Source organism: Nilaparvata lugens, chromosome 5, assembly GCF_014356525.2.
Source record: "Nilaparvata lugens isolate BPH chromosome 5, ASM1435652v1, whole genome shotgun sequence".
NCBI classification, from domain to species: Eukaryota; Metazoa; Arthropoda; class Insecta; order Hemiptera; family Delphacidae; genus Nilaparvata; species Nilaparvata lugens.
In genome coordinates, this window is record NC_052508.1 from 66100290 (window position 1) to 66124991 (window position 24702).

Consider the following 24702-nt stretch of genomic DNA (forward strand, 5'->3'; position numbering starts at 1 on the left):
ATTAAAATAATTTATGAATTAAATAGTAGATCTTTAAAATAATTGAATTTTATTCAATTAATGATTTTGTAATTCGATACACAACTCAGATATTCATTCACATAACAAACTATAGAAATAAAATAAAGTCGTTTAATGCAAATTTACAAACCAAAATTCCACTTTAAAACAATTCTTCATTATGAATTGATTTTATATTAATTGCTATGATAATTAATTCTATAATATTATTGGAAGGGGCAGAAATGAAGATTATTATACGGAGTTCACAAACTCAAATTTGGGAATTCAACTTTAAGTAATTTACATCTGAATAACTTGATTTTAATAATTTTCAGAATGTCATAGTTTTACGAGAGTCAAATTCGAATAAAAATTGAGTCCAATTACCAAGAAAATACAATATTGGTGGACGTGTTGGAAGCTAAATTTAATAAAACTGGTCCCAGAACTATAGACCTAAACTCAAGAATTGTTTTATCAAAATACCTTGGTTTTATCAAAATACGTTTGTTTATAAAATTTGTAATGTTCGATGACAAGAATAAAGATTATTGATTATTTAGGTTACTGTTAACGGTTGACTGTAAATGTTGATGTAAACTTTTTATAAATTTCAATATTACTGTCATTGACTGTTAGCCCTTACGGGTTGCAGGAATATAAAAAATAGAGAACTATTTGACTCTGAACATTATAATATATGTTATATTACAGTTCACTGAAAAATTATTAATTAGATTGTCATCAAATAAAAAACTGTTAGAAATTAATACAAATTACTACTTACACCTAATGTTTGAAACTAATAAGATTGTGAGACAAAATTGCACAAAATGTGATCTCAATTACTTTCTCAAGTTACTATTATTACTCAACTTTTGTTTTTTGGAAATATTTACTTTTATCATCTTAAATCCGAGTAAACATAATATTCACAGCGAAGAAATTAATAATACGTCTATACAATTTCCACAATAAAACTAAAACTATTTTAATAAAACATAAAACAAAACCCTGAGGGCCGGTTTCCGAGCTCAGGAATTAGCTAAGTTCCAGCATTTAAACAGCTGGAGTCAAAAAATTGGTTTTCCAAAACGGGTCGCAGTTTTCATTTTCTCATTTCTATAATTGGAACGTTTAAATTAAACGTTTTTCCTTGACGAAATTAAACATTCCTACATAATTCAAAATAGCTGAAGATTAACACTATTTTCTCTTCATTTTAATTTGTGTTCAATTTTCTAGTTTTTCGAAATTTAATTCAAACGTGACTTTGACAATGACTACGACTACGCTCCGTTTCGGTAGCCATTTTTCTTACTCCAGCTGTTTAAAGTCTAGAACTTGGCCAAATCCCGAGCTCGGAAACCGGCCCTAAATTGGCATAGGAATATGAATTTTATAATAAAACGTTACAAGGTTTTATAACATGAAATTGGTACTTTATGTTATTCGAAATTATGTTGAGTATTGGAAATTTTGTTGTGTCGAGTAATAAACTCATGATGTTATGAATTATGCAAATAATACACCAATAGATAGATAGAAAGTCTAAAAAAAATTGTCGAAACTTTTCAGAAAAGGATTAAAAAAGAAATTAAGTTATGTCGCAGACTCACAATCTTATTAGTAACGTAAATAATCACCATTTACATACAAACCTTGCCTAAATTTTAAGTTAATGCTATAAGAAAGCATCAAATGTTAGTCCTTCGCTAGTGTTGACGCCCAATCCTTGCAAATAGTTGAAGTTGCGATTACGTCGCGTATACGCGGACAGACGTAAATCCTCGCAATGGCCGAAGAAACGCAACGTCGGCAAATAGTCCGAGTGAATCATGGAATGTGAACAGCGTACCATCAACGGTACAGCTGTCTTAAGGTTGTTGTCCGATTTCCAACGTTTACTGGGACACCTGTTGGAAATAAATCAATGTCATTAGCATTCTAATATGAAATCATCTAATATGAAATGAAATTTATTTTCCATGAAAAATAATACAGAAGGAAAAATTAGCTTATGCAGTTCAGTTTATTCATATTCATATTAAAATTTACAAATTACAAAAAGTACGAAGGAGTGAGTCAATTTCGTTGGCCAACGAACTTGATTTGTATAATGGTTTCAAGAATAGATGGACATTCTTTTCGAATAGATCGAAATTTGAAGTCGATTGGTTAAAGCGTTCGTTAGTTATTGTACAACATACGAAAGAAAATCAAGTATAAACTGTAACTTCACCCGCAATAATGAAATCCACAGTTACAATACAAGGCAATCAGCCTCCTTATCAGTGGCTTCGGATATTAATACCATTTTCAAGAAAATGACTTGAAAATGGCATTAAATGTCCGAAACATGTGACAAAATAATTTAAAATGGTACTGAGATTTATATTAAAAGTAACCCTAAAGAAAAATGACAGTGATTCCTTGTCTTTGATTCAACCCAGGCCCTTGCACATCAAGCATAGTATATATTTCTATATACTATTATTGCTTGCACATAGGTACTTTTGACTGACTGCGTTTTAAAAAACATATATTTTATGTGATTGTTATATAATTAAAGTATTTTATCAATGTGATTGTGATATGTGTTGAGAACCTTCCCAAGGTTGCTCTTTTTTTACTCATCCTCTGTCTGATTAATGATTAGGATGCAATTATAAATTGAATTGAACTTTGCTACACTCTTTCTAAAAATGATCCCATAAACCTAACAATTCAATAACAGTTTATAGACAATATTTAAGTACTAATACTAGTACCGAAAAAGTGCAATTTTAACGTACATCTCTAAAATGTGTAAATTCTTACATTTTGTTCCTGATCTTATTTCCTATTTTTTAGACTCAGTTTCTTGGACACGTATTGAATATAATGGACCATTAAACTTTAAACCTACAGATTTAATGGTTCATTAGATTTAATAAGTTTTCTAGAAACTGGGTCTTAACCAAATATATATTTATATCATGCATAACCTACATTTACACTAGTATATTTTTCAAAATTAGGGGAAGGAATAGTTTGGGGCTGTGCTCGCTCAAATCATTGTTATGAATTTAAATGAATAAATGACGTATTCATAGATATTACATAGAATTACTAGTACTTTTCTATTTTCTTTGAGAACGACTATAGTCAAGTTAGTGTAAACCTTACAGTCCGTGAAATATTACTTTCAACACAACTCTCACTTGAAGACAGAGAGGTCCGATACTCTATCCTTCACTACCTAACAGCATTCTCCCTACTTTTGTGTCAGCATCCAATTGTGCACAGCATGCTTACTCCTCTCCACTACTTTGTCTACTGTGCAACGAGAAACTGATTTCCCTCTTCATGTTAAAAGTAATATCTCACGGACTATATTCATTTATTCATTTATTAGAACAGTCACAAACACGATATTTGGAAAGAGAAACATGCAATTGCCCAAAACTTCTTCAATTCCTTGATTTTGGCACATAAATAGTCCAAAGTGAGGTTAAGTTTAAAATTTCAGTTTTCACCAAAGATTAACACTCAGAGAATACGTATTCCAGATATGACTGATGAATTTTGAATTTCGGAGGGTTGATAAGAGCCGGAAATAACACTAAACAATCCGAAAGTTTCAATAATATTGAAATAAACTTGAAAATTTTGAGCAGAAAAATTAAAATCACTATCACTGATTATTTATTCAGCAGAATATAGTTTGCAGCATTGCTCTTATGGAGTACAGCGCTGCCAAGTTTCACAGAATCCAGAGAGCCTGTGAGCTAATTGTGTGCGAGATAGAGCGAAAAAGAGAGCGTAGGCATTTTTGATAGAATCAGCTAAAAACGGCAAGGGTAAGCTCCCATTGTTCTATTGAAATAACATCAGCCATAAAGCCCCGTGTTTCAATCTAAGGTTTGCACTGAATATAGTCGTTTTCAAAGAAAATAAAAAAGTACTTGTAATTCTATGTAATATCTATGAATAAGTCATTTATTCATTTAAATTTATAAGAATTATTTGAGCTAGCACAGCCCTTGACTATTTATACCCGATTTTTGAAAATTTTACTAGTGTAAATGTAGGTTATGCATAATATAAAAATATATATTTGGTTAAGAACCGCTTTCTATAGTAAGGTCCACGTTATAATGGCGGTGTTTGATCAGCAATGGTATTGCTATCCTTGTCTATCATTCAACAAAGAGGATAGCGCTATTCCTCGCTTTGATCTGTTGCCAGATCGTCTTTTAACAATGTAGAATTCGGGTATTTATCTCATTATCATGTGTCAAAACTATTATTATTATTATTTTAAAGTAATTCTATGCAATAAAATTGTCAAGTAGAATTATTGAAATAAATTAATTATTTATCAATAATAATTCGTGATTAATAAATGAAAAGAAAGTCTAACCTGACATCGGACCTGACACAGGTAGCGACATGCCTGACGAGATCTTCGACAAAGTAGTTGGTGAGTTGACCGCCAGAGTTCGCGGCTGCTTCTGTCAGTGCAGTGCTGTCGCTACACACGCACCGTTGCGGCCGCGGGCAAGGGTCACATGACCACCCAGGATCGCGCGACTGAGTCGCTAGCAGATCGCTGATCAACAGCGAGTCGCTGCGTCGTGCAAGCGATTTCAGACTGGCGATCATTTCTGATTTACTGACTTTATTCCTAGTTGAGTCGTCAGATGTGACGTTGTCTTTAGTTGTGATGTCACACTTAATTTTGATTTCATCCTTGGCGTAATTTCTATGCGTGACTTGACTTCTTTCTTCTAATCTGTCTTCAGTTGTGATGATGTCATCTCTAGCTGTGATGTCACACATAATGTTGATTCCATCCTTAATTGTGACATCATTTCTTGTGTCACAAATGTCGTCTTTCGTCACAGCGCTAGGCCACCTAGCTCGATCAATGAACTTCGGCCATTTTGCTATTTCCTGATATAGAAAAAATTGAAAATAATTTTTAGACAAGTAGCAATCATGTATTGTACTATAAAATTATCGTATGGTTATGTCAGCAAATCATACACACAAAGATATAGAGTACTATTTACTCACGTCAAAAAATATATAAATAATAACACATAACAAATTGAAATAAAAAGACCTATCATGTTTTGAATTATTACAGAGCTAGATCCAATCCTTTGAGCCATTCCACAGAGTCATCACTGACATCATGTACACCTTCAACCCCATCAGAGAAAAATCGCAAGGGGCACTCTTCGGCAATATGCCTCATAGTTTGTACTGCCGCCCCACAATCACATGTTTGATCGTCTGTCAGGCCCCATTTTGACCGCCAATAATTGCATCTACCTACTCCTGTGCGGAAACGATTGATAGAGACCATTGTTTCCGAGGAAGAGTCATACCATTTACCTGTACTGTTGGGTCTCTTATTACAGAGGAGTTCTACCCAAGATGCATTCCATCCTTTATCGGCTGTATAATATTCAGCAATTAACTGAGAAGCTGTCTGCATTGGTGGGTGCCTAGACTTGAGACGGTTGGGGTGGGGTATTAGGTCCTGCGTAATTGGGAGTTTGGGCTCTCCGATAATCTTCTCGTATTCTCTCTTCAGGTATGCCTTGAGTCTTACATTGGGTGGGGCTATATTACACAGCAATGACAAGGGAGCCAAGGAGTAGGTGTGGCCTACTATAAAATTAAAGCATAAAGAATATCCATAGTCAATATCTGGGCAGTCTACTTTTGACAGTCTATTTATTTTTCAGAATGTTACATACAAAAATGAGAGTTACAGTACAATAAGATATAAAGGAAACCCCCTACAAGACTACAGGTCTGTGTGTAGGAGGGAACTTCTGTAACGTATAGAAAGAGATGGTTGTAACCAACCATCAAGAAGCTTCCAATCCCTAACGATCAGAAAACTAATCTAACCTAATTCATTCATATGAATTACATCTACTGTATTTAACAAATAAGATCAGATCCAATACACAAATAGATGTGGGAGAAGATAATTACCTCACAGGACTGCGCTAAATACTGTAATTGCACGAGACTTTTGCGGATATCGTTATTGCTCCAATTGGCCAACAGCTCAGCATGACCATCATCCAAATGTATTCCTTCGGCCATTGCTATCATCTGTAGCCAAGACGCTGTCAACACACGAAATGAGGATACATTATTAATTTTATTCAATGATAGGCCTACACGAACACATTTCATATCATCTAAATGCTCATCTATTTTGCTATCCATGACGAACTAGGAGTTAATAATTCGTTTTTGAACTATTATGAGACTGTAGTGTCGTCATAATAGTTCGAAAACGAATCACTTGAGACTGTAGTGTCGTCATAATAGTTCAAAAACGAATCATTAAAATGATTGGGCAGGACTAACAGGCACAGCCCAAAATTATCAGATAATTCAAATCGGAAGGAAAAATATTAAGTTTGGATCCACATCTCTTGGGGTGGGTCTTCATTTATGCGTAATGATTTGACGACTTTGGAAGAATACAGGCTTTCTCATGGTAGCGCTCACACGTTCGCAGACTGCAAAAATTTGAATATTCACATAAGAGCCTGGAGTATTCTTCCTAAGTCGTCGAATCATTACACATAAATTAAATCTAATCAAATCAAATCTTGTAAGCAAGATATGCCTATACCCAATATGTAAGGGGAAAAGAACTATGAATACAAGAAATGAACAGAATAACTAGAACTTTAATGAGTCTTTAACATATTTACAGTTGAACAGAACAAGATTAATTTGATTATAAAACAATATTTTATATGAATTAATGGGGAAACACTCGCTTGCTGCTAATGAGGATTCAATGTTTGTGGTTATGAAAAAATTAAGAACAATGATTCAGTAGTCACCTACCTTTTTGAAATAGCTTCCCACTTTGGCATCCACTAGTATTTCGCGGCGTTAATTATTAATTAAAAATCAAAATAACTGATCTAATGAAATGGGTTCAGATCCCGTCCTATTCAATAATACAATTCTCTTTAAACTGCCCGAACTGCGACAGGAAAACTGTATTATAAAACAAGAGCAAAATCTATCCCCTTCACCAGAACAGCCGGACTTTACTCACAGTCCTAACGAACGAGCTCACACACTGACTGACTAAAAGTAAAATTTTGGGTATTAAATATAACTCAGTCAATGCCAAACATGAAAGCCATTTCAGTACATATTTTTATCTGTCGCACAAGCGGCACATTTGTTATTAAAAACAAAAGAGAAGCTACATTAATTTTGACAACAAATAAAATAAACAATCTTTCTGTCGATGACAAAAATTGTTCAAAGACAAAACCACTGTTCATTAAACTTTTCTAAATTAAAACTCTAAAATCCTGATCAATATGAGATAAATATAATATGATTCATATATATGTCCCATATGACCAGGTGACAATCTTTAGTTGTCCAAAAAAAACATAATTACAATGACAAAAATGGTTATATAAGAAAAAAATAAAATACAATATAAAATGAAAAAAGAAAAATAGGATTATACAAAAACGAGAACTCCCTGCAAGGTTTGAGGAACCTGAGCGCAGAGGCCGAGCTAAAGCCCACCCTTGATGTGATAAAAACTAAAAGAATATCACTGAGGCCCGATTTCAACCAAAACGAAAAACTTGTTTTGAGCAACAGTTAATTCTAAACCAACAAAAAATCATATGATAGAACCAATTTAAATTCATGTTACTAGATACAACTGCAGCTCATACCTAATTTTCTTATTTGGCGAAATCGGGCCTTAGCGATACCAAATGACACGCCAATTAAACTAAACTTTATAAGCATTACTTACTTCAACAATCTGTCACTATATCAGTAAACGATCATCTCTTATTGTGGTAAAACTCAAGTAAAGAAATCGACAAAGTGATACCATAGAGAAACGATAGCATAAGTAGATATCCCTTGGTATAGGGCGTTCATGTCGCAACTTTTACTGTAATCCCAAGCCGATAGTTCACGTAGTTCTTTCTTATGCAGCTGTGTGACACTGGTAGTCTCTCAAATTGTGCCGTTCATTCACTATCACCCCAACAAAACAGTAAAAATTGACAATAATCGACAGTAATCGGCTTGAGATAACAGTAAAAGTTGCGACATAAATTCCCTATACCATGGGATATCTACTTACGCTATTGTTTCTCTATGGTGATACTAAGTGCGGTTTGCACAGTGCCAGTTTGAACTAAATTTCATCTTAAACTGGATTAAATCTATATCAAATATCATTTTTTATTATGTGATTCAAATTGAGTTCAAGCCAACGCTGATTGAATCAGTTTAAGCTTTCACTGTGCAAACGACCCTTAATGTAATAAATTACAAATCAACTACATGAAAACCTACCCTGCAACCAAAAAAAGTTTATATCTGTACAAACCTAGGTTACTTGAAGACGGCCTCTGGAACTCCAGCATTAGATCGGATGGCCTGACGAATTTCGAAAAGTGTTGAGGCTTTTTGTTGTTGACAGTGAATACCATTGGACGTTTCGAGGTTAGGGATAGAGCGGCTATTGCAGAGATAAAACCTTCGTCGAAACCTTCAAAAAGTAAGTCCGCCTGGAATTACAAGAGTAAATAATTTAATCAAGTATTTTGTTTATATAGTACCGCCAATTCGGTTAATCATTATCAATGATGAAAGACATTTTGTAAATGTAAATACTTGATGAAGTGAACCCATACTTGCAAAAACCATCACTAAAACATAATAGGGCGAATATGAATACTTACGTCTTCGACTAGAATTAAAGATCTCTTCTTAGAAGAACCATCACTTTTTACTGGTTTATACTTGGTTTTCTTTTTCTTCACTTTTCGACCTGAAAATTGGTAGATGAATTTATTGATCTAGGTATAACAAACAAGTAAAAATATAAAATTATTATTTATTGAAAGCAGATAGTGTGAGTTAATTACAATATAAGTTATAGTGAAAGTTTATTGGATGACCTTGGATACAAGGCATTTTAAATGCTTTATCTGGGTTCTTTTGTTTTTCTGATACACAAGAAAGTTCATTTTTATTTATGAGTTACAATAACATATAATCTATAAAGTCTCGTCAATTTTATACTATTGTTTGTATGGAAATTCAATAGGTCATTCAATGTCTTGCATCTATTCTAAAATTCATCAATCTTACTCTTAACTCTCGTGATGCAAATATATAGCCTACTTTTTTGAAAAAAAACATTTATGTCTAATAAATTTGGATGTGACAATATAATAAAACTGTTTTCAATTACGGAGAAATTCCACAATATCAATTCTCATTCAACAAACTTTATATACTTTTATAAAAAAATCACTATAAAGTGAAAATATAACCTTCTTTCTAGACTTTATGAATCAAAATTTGGGGGATGAATTATTTTGATATTTGTGTGTCCTGAATCAATAAATGGATAAAAATAAATTATCGTAAAAATGTAATTGATAGAAAAATGTTCTACGTTCTAATGCTCTAGTTTCATGCCAGCTGTTTCTTTACATAATATTGTATTTTTATTAATTTTTTGTACATACTGTTGTTGAAAATGTCTTTCAAACTTCCATGCTCGACTTGATGTGACTGTGTGGCCTCTGAAAGGTCGGCGGTTACTTTTTTCCCGTTACGATTATGCGAGGCATTCACTTCCAAAACCTGAAAACAGTTTTCAATACATAACACAAGGTAATGGAACCATTATATAATTATTTCAATTTTCCATGTAAAATTGTCGGAGAATAAAAAAGTTTACATAGCCTTCCATTGAAGTTTTTCTTTAAATTGGGAAGAAAAGTCTAGGATTGTATTCCTCGTTTCTTATTGAGATAATCTGATAACGAAATAAATTTAGTTAAAAATAGTCACCTTATAGCCGAGCTCTTGGGCGACAGCATACACTGTGCTGGTCTTGCCGCATCCTATTGGTCCCGATATAATGCAGATTCGTTCTTTGGGCGAGGAGCAAGAATCATCGCTCGAATGCACAAAATCGTCACTGCTTCCTTCCTCACCAGCTATAATAGAAAAAAGTAACTTTAAAAATACACTCAATTATTCAAAAATGTTCAACGAAGTCAATTATTTAAAATTGTTCAACGTCGAATGCTTTCTATTTCAAATATTTTATCAGTTCCTCTCCTTTAAATATTATAAAATATAACACTTTCATTTTAAAATGTCCAATCTAAGTCTAAAGATATAGGGTCCGGCTGCAAAATATCCTTTTTAAAAAGTAAAATGGAACTCTTTGTATGGATTAGAAAGTTTTTATTTATTTCTTGTAATGTACAAAGTTTTGAATATCAAATCAGGTAGGTGACGTCACCCATTCTCCATACATTTAGTATACCAATTTCTGTCGTTTGTCATGACTCCTGCCAGCATTGCAGGCGTTATGTTCCCTGATATTGGTCTTCAAATCTTGTAGGTCCTTGGACGGTTGACATAAGCAAGAGATTTTTAAAACCCCCATAGAAAAAATCACAAAGGATAAAATAGGGAGATCGGGCTACTCCAAATCGCTCCTAATTAAGATGAGGCTTTCTGGAAAGTGTTCCCTCCATAGAAGTCATGTTCGGAAAGTTCCTGCACAATTAACATCTTGTATGGATGTGGATGATGATCATCATAAAGAATTCGTCTCATAGAACGATCGGAAAGTCCAAGAGCAGACGCATGTTTGCGCGCAGAACGCTGTGGTGATCTCAACATTGAAACTCTCGCTACCTCAATGTTCTCAGGTGACCTAATGGACCGAGGGACTTTAGTTCTTCGTCTTGTCGCACTTGCAGTTTGTCTCAACAAAGTGAACCACGTAACAATTGATTTCCGGTGCGGGACAGTAGCCAAAGGGGCTAAATTAAATCGATTTCAAAATGCGCGATGGTTTCTGATCACAGAACATCCGCTCGAAAAAAGTCTGAACGGCAAATGCACGCTTCACATTGTTCCAATGCATGATGGTGACTGAACGTCGTCGGGAAGAAAACTTTACAGTCTGACCTCTCTAACGAGACCAAATTTGCTCTACTACGACATCAGCTGACTGAATGTCGTTCACTTTAAAAAAGGAAGTTTCACTGACGCACCCGGTACTTCGCAAAGTTAAAAAGTTCTCTTCTCCAAGGTCAAATGATTTTTAAACCCGTGTCGTCATTGCATCAAAATTAGAGATGAAAAATGGTAACTTCTTATTTCAATAGATTCTATTGAATAACATGGCAAAAAAAAGGAAGGTGGTGGAATCACATCAAAATAATTCATGATAAAGATATTATAAATTATAAAGATATTACATATTTTATACTATGGATATCTATACAATGGTGCTGTGAAATTTTTTGAAACACCAATGAGCTTCTGGGAATGAAAAAATATTATGATAATGATTAAACTGAAAGGTGAAACGTTGAAACATGTTAAATGGTACAACGGCAATTGGATGTTACATCATTTTTGAAATAATCATAATTATCAAAATAAAAATATAAGTTGGAATAATAGATCATTTTTAAATACAATGAATGCTCGAAAACTCTTTGGTTTTAGAGAAAAAGTTGAATCACATACTGACGTTTATGGACATATGCATGTTGTGCCATTTCAAAAGTTTATTTAATATAGAACAATATTGACTATATTAGTGTGAAGCTCTGGCCTAGCCTGAAGTATCCTTATAACAATCAACGAATGGATAAACACTGTTCATGCAATAATGAATAAACTACAAATTTATATGATTTTATTTGTATAAATCTTAATTATTTATGGATTTCCATACATGAGTACTTGCAAAAGGTGACACTTGGGGCCGGTATCTGAGCTCGGGATTTAGCTAAGTTCCAGACTTTAAACAGCTGGAGTCAGAAAATTGGCTTTCCGGGGCGTAGTCGTAGTCAAAGTTTAAATTAAATTTCGAAAAACTAGACAATTAAAAAAAATAAAATAAAGAGAAAATAGTATAAAGTTTCAGCTATTTTAAATTATTTAGGAATGTTTCAACTCGTTAAGGAAAAACGATTCCAATTATAGAAATGAAGTCTTTATTTTCTCATTTCTATAATTGAAAACATTTTTCCTTGACGAAATGAAACATTCCCTAATTAATTCAAAATAGCTGGAACTTTACACTATTTTCTCTTTATTTTATTTTGTGTTCAATTTTCTAGTTTTTTATGAAATTTAATTTTAACGTGACTTTGACTATGACTACGACTACGCCCCGTTTCGGAAAGCCAATTTTCTGACTCCAGCTGTTTAAAGTCTAGAACTTACCTAAATCCCGAGCTCGGAAACCGGCCCTAAATGTTTTTAGTTTGAAAAAGTTGGCGAATTTTCATTGACTTACTCTGTTTGACAGCGGTATTTTTGTAAGTTTCCAGCCACACTTTGAATCTTTCAACGCAGCTCTTGTTGCCCAGTATGTCGTTACTGGCTTTCGGCTTGTAGATATCCGTCCAGCATGCTGAGTCAACACCAGAGCTCTTCAACTTTTTCATCAAAGCCCACCGATCGTTGACTGACTGCTGAGTGTTCTAGAAAATTATGAAACAATATATTGAGGATTAGTTCTGAACAATTACTATTTGTAACTAATTCAATTCAATTTAGAATTATTTTCTAATTTAAAAATAATTTTTGTGTGTTTTGAATTGTAAATTGAGTGTGCAATTGAAGAATATTGAAGTGACACATAGCCTAGCTACATTTGGACTGTTGTATAAATTAGAATTGGAACCGTTTTGGGCGTAAGCCTGTGGTACTTCTCTGTAAGTTGTGTAATTCTGAATGATTAAATAAATTCAAAGATAATTTAGGCAATGCATCAGTAGATTATCTTTTGCAATGCCATTCAATACTTTATCCAAGTCAAGCATGGTTGAAAATTATTGTTTACTGATGGTCATTGTATACCAGAACACACTAATAGTGAGGTCCACGTTATAATGGCAGTGGATAAAGATAAAAGAATAGCGATGCCGATTCTCTGTATTAATTAATTATATTTCTACACTGTCAAAAATATAATTGGCTTTGTCGAATGATTGACAAGGATAGCAAAACCTAAGTTGATCAAATACTGTCATTATAACGTGGACCTCATCCAAGTCAAGCATGGTTGAAAATTATTGTTTACTGATGGTCATTGTATACCAGAACACACATATAGTGAGGTCCACGTTATAATGGCAGTGGATAAAGATAAAAGAATAGCGATGCCGATTCTCTGTATTAATTAATTATATTTCTACACTGTCAAAAATATAATTGGCTTTGTCGAATGATAGACAAGGATAGCAAAACCAAAGTTGATCAAATACTGTCATTATAACGTGGACCTCACTATAGTATACCATACCACAGTATTTCCACTAACAAAAGGTGCTTTTATTATTTGCTGATGTGGCGAAGTTTGGAGGGTTGCAGGGGAATGTTCAGTTCACTTTACAACAAGTTATATTAAATCATTCGAACTTAAATTCTTGGCTAAACTCACACTACCTCGACTCAAGTCGTACGACTCCAGTCTCTCGACCTTATGACTTTCTTGCTCATTGACACTACTTCAGTTCCATGCTACTCCATTTTCTAACCCTAAATATAAGATCTAATTCGTCACTACTTAGCATGTAACAAATTTTATAATAATTATTATGAATATATTGTCTTATCTAGTTCTTATTATTGTCTTATCTAAAATGATAAAACATCACTTCAATCAGACATAACCTCACTTTCATTAAAAATGCACAGTACTACCATAGAGAAACAATAGCATAAGTAGATATCCCATGGTATAGGGCGTTTATGTCGCAACTTTTACTGTTATCTCAAGCCTATAGTCCACGTAGTTCTTTCCCGTGAAGCTTTATGACGCTGGTAGTCTCTCATATTGTACCTTTCATACACTCTTACCCGGTCAAAGCAGTAAATATCGACAACAATCGACAGTAATCGGTATGAGATAACAGTAAAAGTTGCGACATAAACGCCCTATACCATGGGATATCTACTAACGCTATTGTTTCTCTATGGTACTACGCAACTCAAGTCGAGGCTCGACCAACACGTCGAGTCGACGCTCGACTCAGTCTCACAGTCGCGGAGACTAGAATCGACTGGTCTGAGTGTCACCATTTGAAAGCACATGCTGCGTCGAGAAGAGACTAGAGTCGCAGTCTCTTCTCGACTTGAATCGCGTAAGTGTGAGTTGAGCCTTACAAATTAGGGCCATAAGCATCATCTAGGTTTAACGCTAAACCACGATCACTTGAGGATGCGTTTTAATCCAGGTTTAATCGAACAGCTTGTTCAAACTGAGATTGACCTTAAGTTGCTTACAGACTTCTGCGCCGCGTGCATTTCATTTTTCATCAGCTGATGTTCTTATTATTATATCTGTATTTGCACAGGAACAGTAGGATGCAACACAGTTTATACAACACAGTAAACACAGTACACAGTTGAAAAACGTCTGATCGTAATAAGAAACAATAAGTCTCTAGTTCACAATAATAATCACAATAAAAAAGCAAACATGGAAGACAGTTATGAAGACTAGAGTACTTACAATCTACGCTACCTTCTACCACCAAAATCCTTCACACTGTAGTCGGCTTTTGAAACAAGGAATTTATACACTTTACTCTTAAAAATTCAGATATCTGACAAGGACTGCAGCTCAGTGGGTAAATCATTAAACAACTCCGCTCCAATATGAGAGGGCATTTTCTTGTACAGCTGCAATCGGTGTGGTCTCAAACACAGTTTATTCCTCCCTTTGTTATCATAAGTGTAGATATCAGCAATTGTATTCAGATCAGATAAATATTTGTGAGTGAAAATGAACAGTTTGAAGATATAAATTGATGGTAGCGTAAGTATATTTAAGTCAACAAAAGCCTGTTCACAAGAATAATTGGACTTCAGCCCCGACAAGTAGCGGATTGCTCTTTTTTGTAGTCTGAATATTTTTAGAAAGTGTAACTCTGCTGTGCTTCCCAAAACTCTATGCCATAAGTCACATGTGAATAGAACAGTGAAAAATATTTCATTCTAGAAACTGACATTGGAACAAGTTTCACAATGTTTCTGATAACAAATAAGCCTTTACTGGCCTTGTCGATAATAAAATTTACATGCACTTCCCATGCAAATTTTGAATCAAATTTCAAATCAAGTAATTTTACACAATCTGTATTGCTAATAACATCGTCCCCTATGTACAAATGAGATTCAAAAGCGTTTTGTTTTCGGCTGAAATCAATGAAACTACTCTTCTTTGAGTTAACTGTGAGGGAAAGTGAGTTGAAAAATTGTACGACTCAATTGCGTATCAAGTTACAATTAATCTCCATCTCATTCAAGTTTTTATGTGAAAAAATCAAAGATGTGTCATCTGCATATAAGGTAAGTTTATTAAGAGGAACAAGTGAACAGATGTCATCTATGTACAGTATAAAGAGAAGTGGTCCCAGAATAGATCCCTGTGGTACCCCAGATGATAATCTGATTAGGTTTGAAGCTGTTTCTATGTGACTACCATGAATTGAAACATACTGATACAGATCAGAAAGGTAAGACCTTATTAAATCATACACTTTCCCTCTTAAACCAAGCCCAGTTAATTTTTCCAAAAGCAACTCATGATCTACACACTCGAATGCTTTAGTGAGGTCGAGCATTACTCTAGAAGTGTAGTTGCCACCTTCAATATATTTTATTATACTTTCAAAAACCTCGATGAAGGCTGTACTAGTTGACCTGTTCTTTACAAATCCATGCTGGTTTTGTGAAAGTAGATTATGTTCAGAGAGGTAAGTTACAAGTCTAATAAGAGCTACTAGTAGTTCTGTGAACAGTAGACCTTACGCAGTATACTCATCCACAAGTACCTGATTGAAACTTCAGACCTTATGAAAATACAGCAATAGACTGGCATCTCCACACATCTGTGTAATCACTTGTCAACTGATTTATGATAATTCTATAGTCTGATTTTTACCCTAATATTGGCGTATGAAGGAGGCTCCTTTTTCCGTTTATATTATCCTTGAAATGCAAAATTTCCAAAAACCTTGTATATACTTCGACGCGCAATTAAAAAAGGAACATACCTGTCAAATTTCATGAAAATCTATTACCGCGTTTCACTGTAAATGCGCAACATATAAACATTTAAACATTAAGAGAAATGCCAAACCGTCGACTTGAATCTTAGACCTCACTTCGCTCGGTCAAATAGTCAATAACGAAATAGGTTTATAATTGTTAATGTCATGTTTACTGCCCTCTTTGAAAAGTGGAAGTACCTCGGCAATCTTCAAAATGTTGAGAAATACCCCGCTTTCGAGCATGGAGTTGATAATGCAACTGGAAAAAGTTGAATACTTACAGCTTTCGTTCGAAGGAAATCTTTGATGAACGATTTGTTTCTTATCTTCTTGATGGGCTCCCCATTGTCTGAGTGCTCGGATGAGTCACTTTGAGAATCCGGAAATAGGCTCTGCCAATCAGAGGACAATTCGAGGTCAATGGTGGGCGAAGGTCCTAACTTCAGCAGTTGAGGCTCAGGAATATTCCATATAAGGCGCATAGGATCACGCTGCTGTATGTGACTCACACTGGGGAAAGGCGGAGGGTCGGGAATGTTTTCATCACTGAAAAATATTAGTGAAAATTGTAATAAGCCTATTATATTAAATCAAATCAAATCAAATCAAATAATTCTTTATTCATCATTGCATCAATACAATATAAATAACGTCACAGTAAAAGAGGTCAAAGAACTTCAACATTAACAACAATTCAATTTAGATACTCCTGAATTGAGTACAGGCTCATAGAAATTAAATATCTCTTCAGTTCTCTCTTGAAGTCTGCACCCTCCTTCTCTCTGACATCAATCGGCAGCTTGTTGAAGAACTTTGCTCCCATGTATGATGGCCGTTTTTCAAAGAAGTGTCTCCTGTGCTGATGAAGTGCATATGTTCTCCTTGAGCGTGTATGATACCGGTGGGTAACATATTCTTCATTTTTAAATTTCAATGTCAGAATACATTCCATTATGTACAGTCCATAAAATTGTCAATATGTTGAGGCTTTTAAATTTTTCTCTCACAGACTCTCTGAAACCTAACTTCAATATGATTCTGACTGCTTTTTTCTGAACTGTGAATAAATTTTTTCAAGTTTTCAAGAGATGTTCCTCCATAGAGTCCTACTCCAAACGCTAGGTGAGAATGAATGTTTGCAAAGTAGATGGTTCTCAGTGTAGCCTGACTTGAATAATTCGACAATACCCTGAGTGAATAGAGGCCAGAGTTCAGCTTCTTCAATATGCTATCCACATGTGACTTCCAAGACAATCGTTGGTCTATTGTCAAACCCAGGAACTTTGAGTTTGAGGTTTCCTGAAGTACGTGACCATCAACAGTGAATTCAGTCTCCTCATCCTCACGAATTCCAGCTGAAAACTTTATAGCCTCACATTTAGTTGGATTCAGTCTCAAGCAATGATCCTTGAAGAATTTGTCAAGCTGAAGCAGACCTAAATTAGTGCGTTCTTCAAGTTCTTCCTCGTTGTCACCAGCTACATTAAGCGTAGTGTCATCAGCATACATACACAGCTGCACATGTGAATTTCGAGGTATTTGTAGGTTCAAAACTGAAGGGAGGTCTTTCAAGTAGATAATGAAGAGGATAGGGCCTAAAATAGATCCCTGGGGAACGCCTCGAGTCACCCTTCTAAGTTCAGATTTGAAGATTTCAAGTTGAAATCTTGATTTGAAGGTATCATAAGTTCTTCTTCTAACTGTCACGAACTGCCTTCTATTTGAAATATATGAACGCATCCACTGCAGATATCTACCAGTCACCCCACATGAATGCAGCTTCTGAAGAAGTATATTATGAGACACCGACTCAAAAGCTTTGGTGAGGTCCATCAGAATTGATGCTGTGCATAAGCGAGCAATTTCTGTATATATTTATTCAAGTCCAACGTATCTCGAAAACAGCTCTAACGATTTTTACGAAATTTGAAACATAGTAGGTTTATGACATAAAAATTCGATTGCACTAGGTCTCATGGACATGAAAAGGATAATAATTATTTATCCTTGGAAAAACAGCTGCTAATTTCGTCGTCTGTCGATAATGGAAGATGCGAGTGGGTGTGTGGGAGTAAGATAGAAGTATGTTCGGCTGTTGAACTATTGCAATCAATCAGCTTATCTCACGAGAAATATCATCCACAAATTTCAATCGACTTGATAAAAATATCTGATTTGTTGACATGACCAACGATATGATTTTATTCAAGATCCATCATTTTAAATTTATATTAACACATATTGTAGCAAACATAGTATATCATTCTAAATTAAAGTATTTCAAAATTTTCAAAGATAAACATTATTTTACAGTTTTAAGTGGTTAGTGAGTGTTATTTTTTTATTCAATTTGGTTTGTAAACAATCTAAATTCGAACTTTTCTGTTTTCAAATGTTTGGACTGAGAATTGGATCTGAATTCAAGTGTATGGAACATAACCTACTTTTGGACTATTTATAGTGTATAAATCTTAATTCGGGGAAGAAACAGTTTTGAGCAGTGCCTGTTAGTCCTTCCCCAATCATTTTTAAAGAATTATGTTCTGTTTATCAATAAATAAATAAATAAATATAAACTATGCTTTTATGTTTCTATGCGTTTGTACTCCGGAGCGGATCTCGGTGCCTAGATATTCAATGGATAAACACACATTACTCACAATACATACAACTATGTAATAACATAGATAAAAGATAGCAAAAGATATCACATGGTCTAGGTCGTTAATGTTTCAAATTTCAAACCGACCTATACAATGGGATATCTTCTTATGTTATCTCTTCTATATGGCTATTGTTACTTTGGAGCTGAAGGCAACAGTTTGTTCTTAATTATATATGATATCTATAAGATAAGTTAAGATCCATACGCTTACTACTTCCGTTGTAAGGTGACCACTCGAAGAGTCTCCAAATGGCTCCTCTAAATATGTTTTTATAACTTCAAAAATCGCTTCCCGGTGGTTTGGAACCCACCTTAAGCTGTAGGTCCATCACTCATCATCATCCATCTCATTATCCAAGCACAAGCTCGAACTCATGTAGGCATCAGACCACTACCTCTGTAAACAAAGCCATAGTGCATCCGTATGACGTCAGCACAGGTAGGGCTCCTACACCAATAAAAAAACACTAGCTGATATAGATCAGCTGAAATCAACGAATTTTTATTGGTGTAGGAGCCCTACCTGTGCTGACGTCACACGAATGCACTACGGCTTTGTTTACGGAGGTAGTGATCAGACACAGCAAAAGAAGTAGAAAATGAAGAAGCTAAAAACTTACATTTGACTAGCAATTTTTTGGCGGAAGTCATCAGGCAAACCGCTTTTCAAGAACTTTTGTCGAGCTATCAAAACCGAGGGATCGACTTTCACGATTTTTGAAACGGTTTCCTTCGGTGTGACCAAGCTTTTTCCTAGGAACTTTGCCATCAATCCTGTTGAAATAATAAGAAAAAAATGAATAGAATACAAGTTAATTTCAAGTTGATATGTGAGTAATAATATAAATACACCAAAAACACGGTAACACTAATTGTTGGAGTCCAATAAGCCAATCTCCAACTATATTCAGTTCTATAAAATATTTCATGAATAATATCAATTTTCATTACAAGAACAATACTAGTAGTTCTGTGAACAGTAGACCTCACGCAGTATTTTCATCCACTAGTACCTGATTGAAACTATAGACCTTATGGAAATACAGCAATAGACTGGCTTCTCCACACATGTGTAATCACTTGTCAGCTGATTTATTATGAATAGTTCTATAGTCTGATTTTTAATCTAATATTGGCGTATGAAGGAGGCTCCTTTTTCCTTTTATATTATCCTTGAAATGCAAAATTTCAAAAAACCTTGTATATACGTCGACGCGCAATTAAAAAAGGAACATACCTGTCAAATTTCATAAAAATCTATTACCGCGTTTCGCCGTAAATGCGCAACATATAAACATTTTAACATTAAAGAGAAATGCCGAACCGTCGACTTGAATCTTAGACCTTACTTCGCTCGGTCAATAAATTCTAATTAAAAATGAGCTAAATAAAGAAAATAAGGGATACTTTTACCTGCCGACTTTCCGTTGATACTACTTATTTTAGCATTTTTATTTAAATTTTTGTTGGCATTAGATTCCCTAACAACTCTTGCTTCACAAACTGAATCGTTTGAGGATTCATCTAAATCAATTGTTGGACCTGAAAAATAAACATAGTCATATTAGTTGATCGGTTAAAATTGAATGACTGCATGCAACATTTTATACTCACGTCCATCCAAAATTAAAAATTTTCAAATTCAAAATTGATTTTTCGCTACGGAGTAGCAGCTGCTTTTTTATAAATTTTATAAGTTTAATCTTTCAATATTTTCATACATTTTGATACAAGCATAGAGAAACAATAGCATAAGTAGATATCCCATGGTATAGGGCGTTTATGTCGCAACTTTTACTGTTATCTCAAGCCTATAGTCCACGAAGTTCTTTCCCGTGAAGCTTTATGACGCTGGTAGTCTCTCATATTGTGCGTTCATACACCCTTACCCGGTCAAAACAGTAAAAATCGACAGTAATCGGCTTGAGATAAAAGTAAAAGTTGCGACATAATCGCCCTATACCATGGGATATCTACTTACGCTATTGTTTTTCTATGATACAAGTTAATAGTTTTGAATGTTTTAAGAAATTGTGCTGACAATCAGTTCTTTAAATACCGAACTGAAGCAGTAAGGCCCGGTTGCTCAAAAGCCGGTTGAATTATAATCGTGATTAATATTAAAAGAACCAATCAGAGAAGGCTTTTTCGGAAATAAGGCTCCTCTGGTTGGTTCTCGTAAAATTAATCACGATTAAAATTTAACCGGCTTTTGTGCAAACGGCACTAAGTTAGGCTGTTAAACGATTTTACATAAATTAAAATTTCTGTACAATCAACAATATTCAAACTTTTTTGAAAGGCAGCATCATACCAGAATAACAAGTTGCCCAACATTTTCAAAGGCTACGCCAGTCTACAGCACCCACTTGAGCTGATCATAATCAAATTATCATTATCTACGCGAGACGATTATTTTCATTATTACTAGTATTTTTTTAATCGCGCTACTTACAAGGAGGAGATTTCTTCAATTTCGATTGTCTCTTGATATTTTTCACTTTATTCGTGGTGGTTTCGTTGGATTTTTCACTCTTATCAACAGTTTCTGAAAAATGAAACGAAAGTTTGAAATAAAATTGAATGTCGATTTTCATATGAGATGTTTGAAAAATTTTAATCTTCTCATATACTAGTGTAGCTAAATATAAATACATATTTCAGTACACATTTAAATTGAATTTTAGTGACTTGAAAATGGCATTAATGTCCGAAACATGATGTGATAAAATAATTTAAAAGGGTACTGAGATTTGTATTTCTATTTTAATTACAAGCAGCCCAAAACAGAAAAGAGACAATAATATAGTGTAGTTAAGTTTGTAGCCAGCTTAATATATTAGTGCAGTCAGTATGAACTGTAGAAATGCTTAATTAAAAATTATACATTCATAGCTACAGCTAGTTTAATTCACAAGATCTCATATAATTAACACAGATACCAGTAGAATTAATAGACCCTGTTACAGAGTATAGGCTGTGAGTTATAACATGAACCTCAACCCCTCAAACGGTGAAAGAGTTGTTGGCGTGGTAGGGATGTAGGGGTGGGAATGTCTCTCTCACACATCTTCCCCTCTCACTCAGAATCTATTCATTTATTTAATTTCATCCACTGACCTCCTACAAAAGAGGTGTATGGATTTGTCAAGTTTACACAACAAGAAAATGTGTGCTACCTTCTTAATCCTCCAACTTGAGGTCTGTAATAACATAGAGAAACAATAGCGTAAGTAGATATCCCATGGTATAGGGCGTTTATGTCGCAACTCTTACTGTTATCTCAAGCCGATTACTGTCGATTTTTACCGTTTTGACCGGGTAAGAGTGTATGAACGGCACAATATGAGAGACTACCAGCGTCATAAAGCTTCACAGGAAAGAACTACGTGGACTATCAGCTTGAGATAACAGTAAAAGTTGCGACATAAACGTCCTCTACCATGGGATATCTACTTATGCTATTATTTCTCTATGGTAATACTCATTGAACTCCTCCACTGAATATGCACTCCATTCATACACGGCCAATTTAGAAATTGTTAGAAGTGGGGGTACCGGCTGCAGAGAGAAAACTGACCAAACTCTTCCCCCACCCTAAAAAATGCAGAGTTAAATCTCATTTGGTGGGAGTCGAAGGGTCATTTATAAACTCACGGCTATACTACATCTCAAGTATACCTTCCAGGATAAGTTTTGTTGAATCTTTCTTGTTGATGTATTTACAACTACTATCTGTATATACTACTACTACTACTACAAATATTCCATTAGATTTGACTCAAAGATAAAAAAATGATAATGAACAAACCCGAGTACTTTAGATTAGGTTTTCGGTTCTTTTATTTGACAACAGCTTGTTGAAATCGTTCTTGGAAAGTGTATCAGATGCATTGTTGGTATATCTGTTCTCTGTACATACTACTACTAAATTATTCCACTAGATTGACTCAAAAATAACAAAATGATAATGCTCAAACCTGAGTACTTCGGATTAGGTTTTCGTGTTCTTTTATTTGACAACAGCTTGTTGAAATCGTTCTTGGAAGTGTATCAGATGCATTGTTGGTATATCTGTTCTCTGTACCATACTACTACTACTAAAATATTCCACTAATTTGACTCAAAGATAACAAAAATGATAATGCACAAACCTGAGTACTTTGGATTAGGTTTTCGTGTTCTTTTATTTGACAACAGCTTGTTGAAATCGTTCTTGGAAAGTGTATCAGATGCATTGTTGGTATTCGAATTGGGTGGTTCATTTTCATTATCAAGCGTATCTTCTGTACTCACAGAATCTGAAAAATATTGGAATAATAATGCAACATGAGAGATAATAAATTAAGGGGAAAATCTTTATAACAGTTGTGTGGCCCGCGTTGACATACGGAGCGGAGACCTGGGCAATTGGAAAGGCCCATGAACACAGACTACAAGATTTAACCTATTTCGGACTATGTGTAACCTTATCTAAATTTGGGAGAGGGATAGCACAAGGTTACATTATTTTTTTCTCTCCCTATCATTTATATTGTAATATAGCTTACATATATTGTAAGCTATTTTATATAAGTGTATAAGCCAGTATATATTGTAATCTACATAAATAAAGTAATCTATCAATAATTTTATTGATGTACTTATTGTATGAATCAATAAAGAATAAAGATTGGAGGTCACTGAAATGAAGATGCTGAGGTGGAGTTGCGGTGTAACTAGAAGGAATAGAATCCCAAATGAAATGATTAGAAACAGAATGAAGATTACAGAAATATTAAATAAAATACAAGAAAAAAGACTGCTGTGGTACGGACATGTAGAGAGAAAGTACGGACATGTAGAGAGAAAGTACGGACATCAAAAGTGTCTCGATAACATAGAGAAAGTCATCACAATTTTGATGTTGATGAGGCACTCTTCAGATTCTTAGGGCAGGTTTCCAAGATCGGGATTTAGCCAAGTTTTAGACTTAGAACAGCTGGAGTCAGAAAATTGGCTTTCCGAAACGGGGCGTAGTCGTAGTCAAAGTCAGGTTTAAATTAAATTTCAAAAAACTAGAAAATTGAACCCAAGATAGAATAAAGAGAAAATAGAGTTAAGTTTCAGCTAGCTATTTTTAATTATTTAGGAATGTTTCATTTCATCAAGGAAAAACGTTTCCCCAATCATAGAAATGAGAAAAATAATGATTTACTTTGCTGCAACTATTTACTGCGACTATGCCCCGTTTCGGAAAGCCAATTTTGTGATTCCAGCTGCTCAAAGTCTAGAACTCACCTAAATCCCGAGCTCGGAAACCGGCCCTTAATGAATGATCGAGTTAAGTAAGCTCAATCAAATAACATTGATCGAATTTCGCGTAGCTGACTGTGAAAAAAGTATCAAGGAAATTGGAAATAGAAAGTTTTTAATAAGTTCGGCCAACTGTAAACATTCAAAATTCAAAAAATGGAATATTACCTGATTTTGTGAGTTTAGAGTTGATTTTTATCTTCCAATCATGAACAGTTTTCACGTCCAATTCAGCCGCAACACAACTATTACTATCATTCAATAACGTGGCACTCGTATCACAGCTGTTTTCGGCATTCAGTGTCCCAGATTGCACTATTTCCTCCGAACTTACAACCTCGATGGCATCGGAAGCTTTCATCATTCCCTTTGCAGACGAATAAACTTTTCTTCAACGATGCTTTAGCAGACGAAGACGGAGTGTGATTCGACGAGGATCGACGTTTCCATGGGCGGAGTATGCACAAGTGCTTGTACTCTAATCTTCTCCGACGTTCTCTCCTTGTTTATCACACTTTTATCAACTTTCGAATAGTAACTGAACAAACTGTTCCTTTTCTCTGCCACATTTCAACTTCTACAATCTTTCCGAACTTTCTTTCTCCC

At 34.5% G+C, this 24702-nt stretch overlaps 1 protein-coding gene across 1 annotated transcript; it reads right to left on the reverse strand.

Annotated features, from left to right (window-relative positions):
• Nucleotides 1-1291: 1291 nt before the first annotated feature.
• On the reverse strand, nucleotides 1292-24457 carry LOC111055137 (replication factor C subunit 1). Its single transcript, XM_039429584.1, has 14 exons — nucleotides 24265-24457; nucleotides 22956-23102; nucleotides 21257-21349; nucleotides 20215-20343; nucleotides 19422-19575; nucleotides 16418-16682; nucleotides 12371-12557; nucleotides 9889-10037; nucleotides 9561-9678; nucleotides 8766-8854; nucleotides 8411-8591; nucleotides 6001-6137; nucleotides 4409-4941; nucleotides 1292-1919 (listed from the first exon to the last, which is right to left on the reverse strand). The coding sequence occupies exons 1-14, from the start codon at nucleotides 24455-24457 to the stop codon at nucleotides 1688-1690; spliced, it is 2607 nt and encodes an 868-aa protein (XP_039285518.1). The 3' UTR covers nucleotides 1292-1687.
• Between the last annotated feature and the right edge of the window lie 245 nt (nucleotides 24458-24702).

What these genes read in the sequence shown, in the direction of transcription:
- LOC111055137 (XM_039429584.1), bottom strand. Translation starts at nt 24,457, where the DNA reads ATGAAAGCTTCCGATGCCATCGAGGTTGTAAGTTCGGAGGAAATAGTG. An exon ending in CAAAAAATTGCTAGTCAAAT is followed by an intron (nt 16,683 to 19,421) that starts GTAAGTTTTTAG and finishes AATATTTTTCAG; the next exon opens with TGATGAAAACATTCCCGACC. An exon ending in GCCGTCTTCAAGTAACCTAG is followed by an intron (nt 6,138 to 8,410) that starts GTTTGTACAGAT and finishes GTGTGTTGACAG; the next exon opens with CGTCTTGGCTACAGATGATA.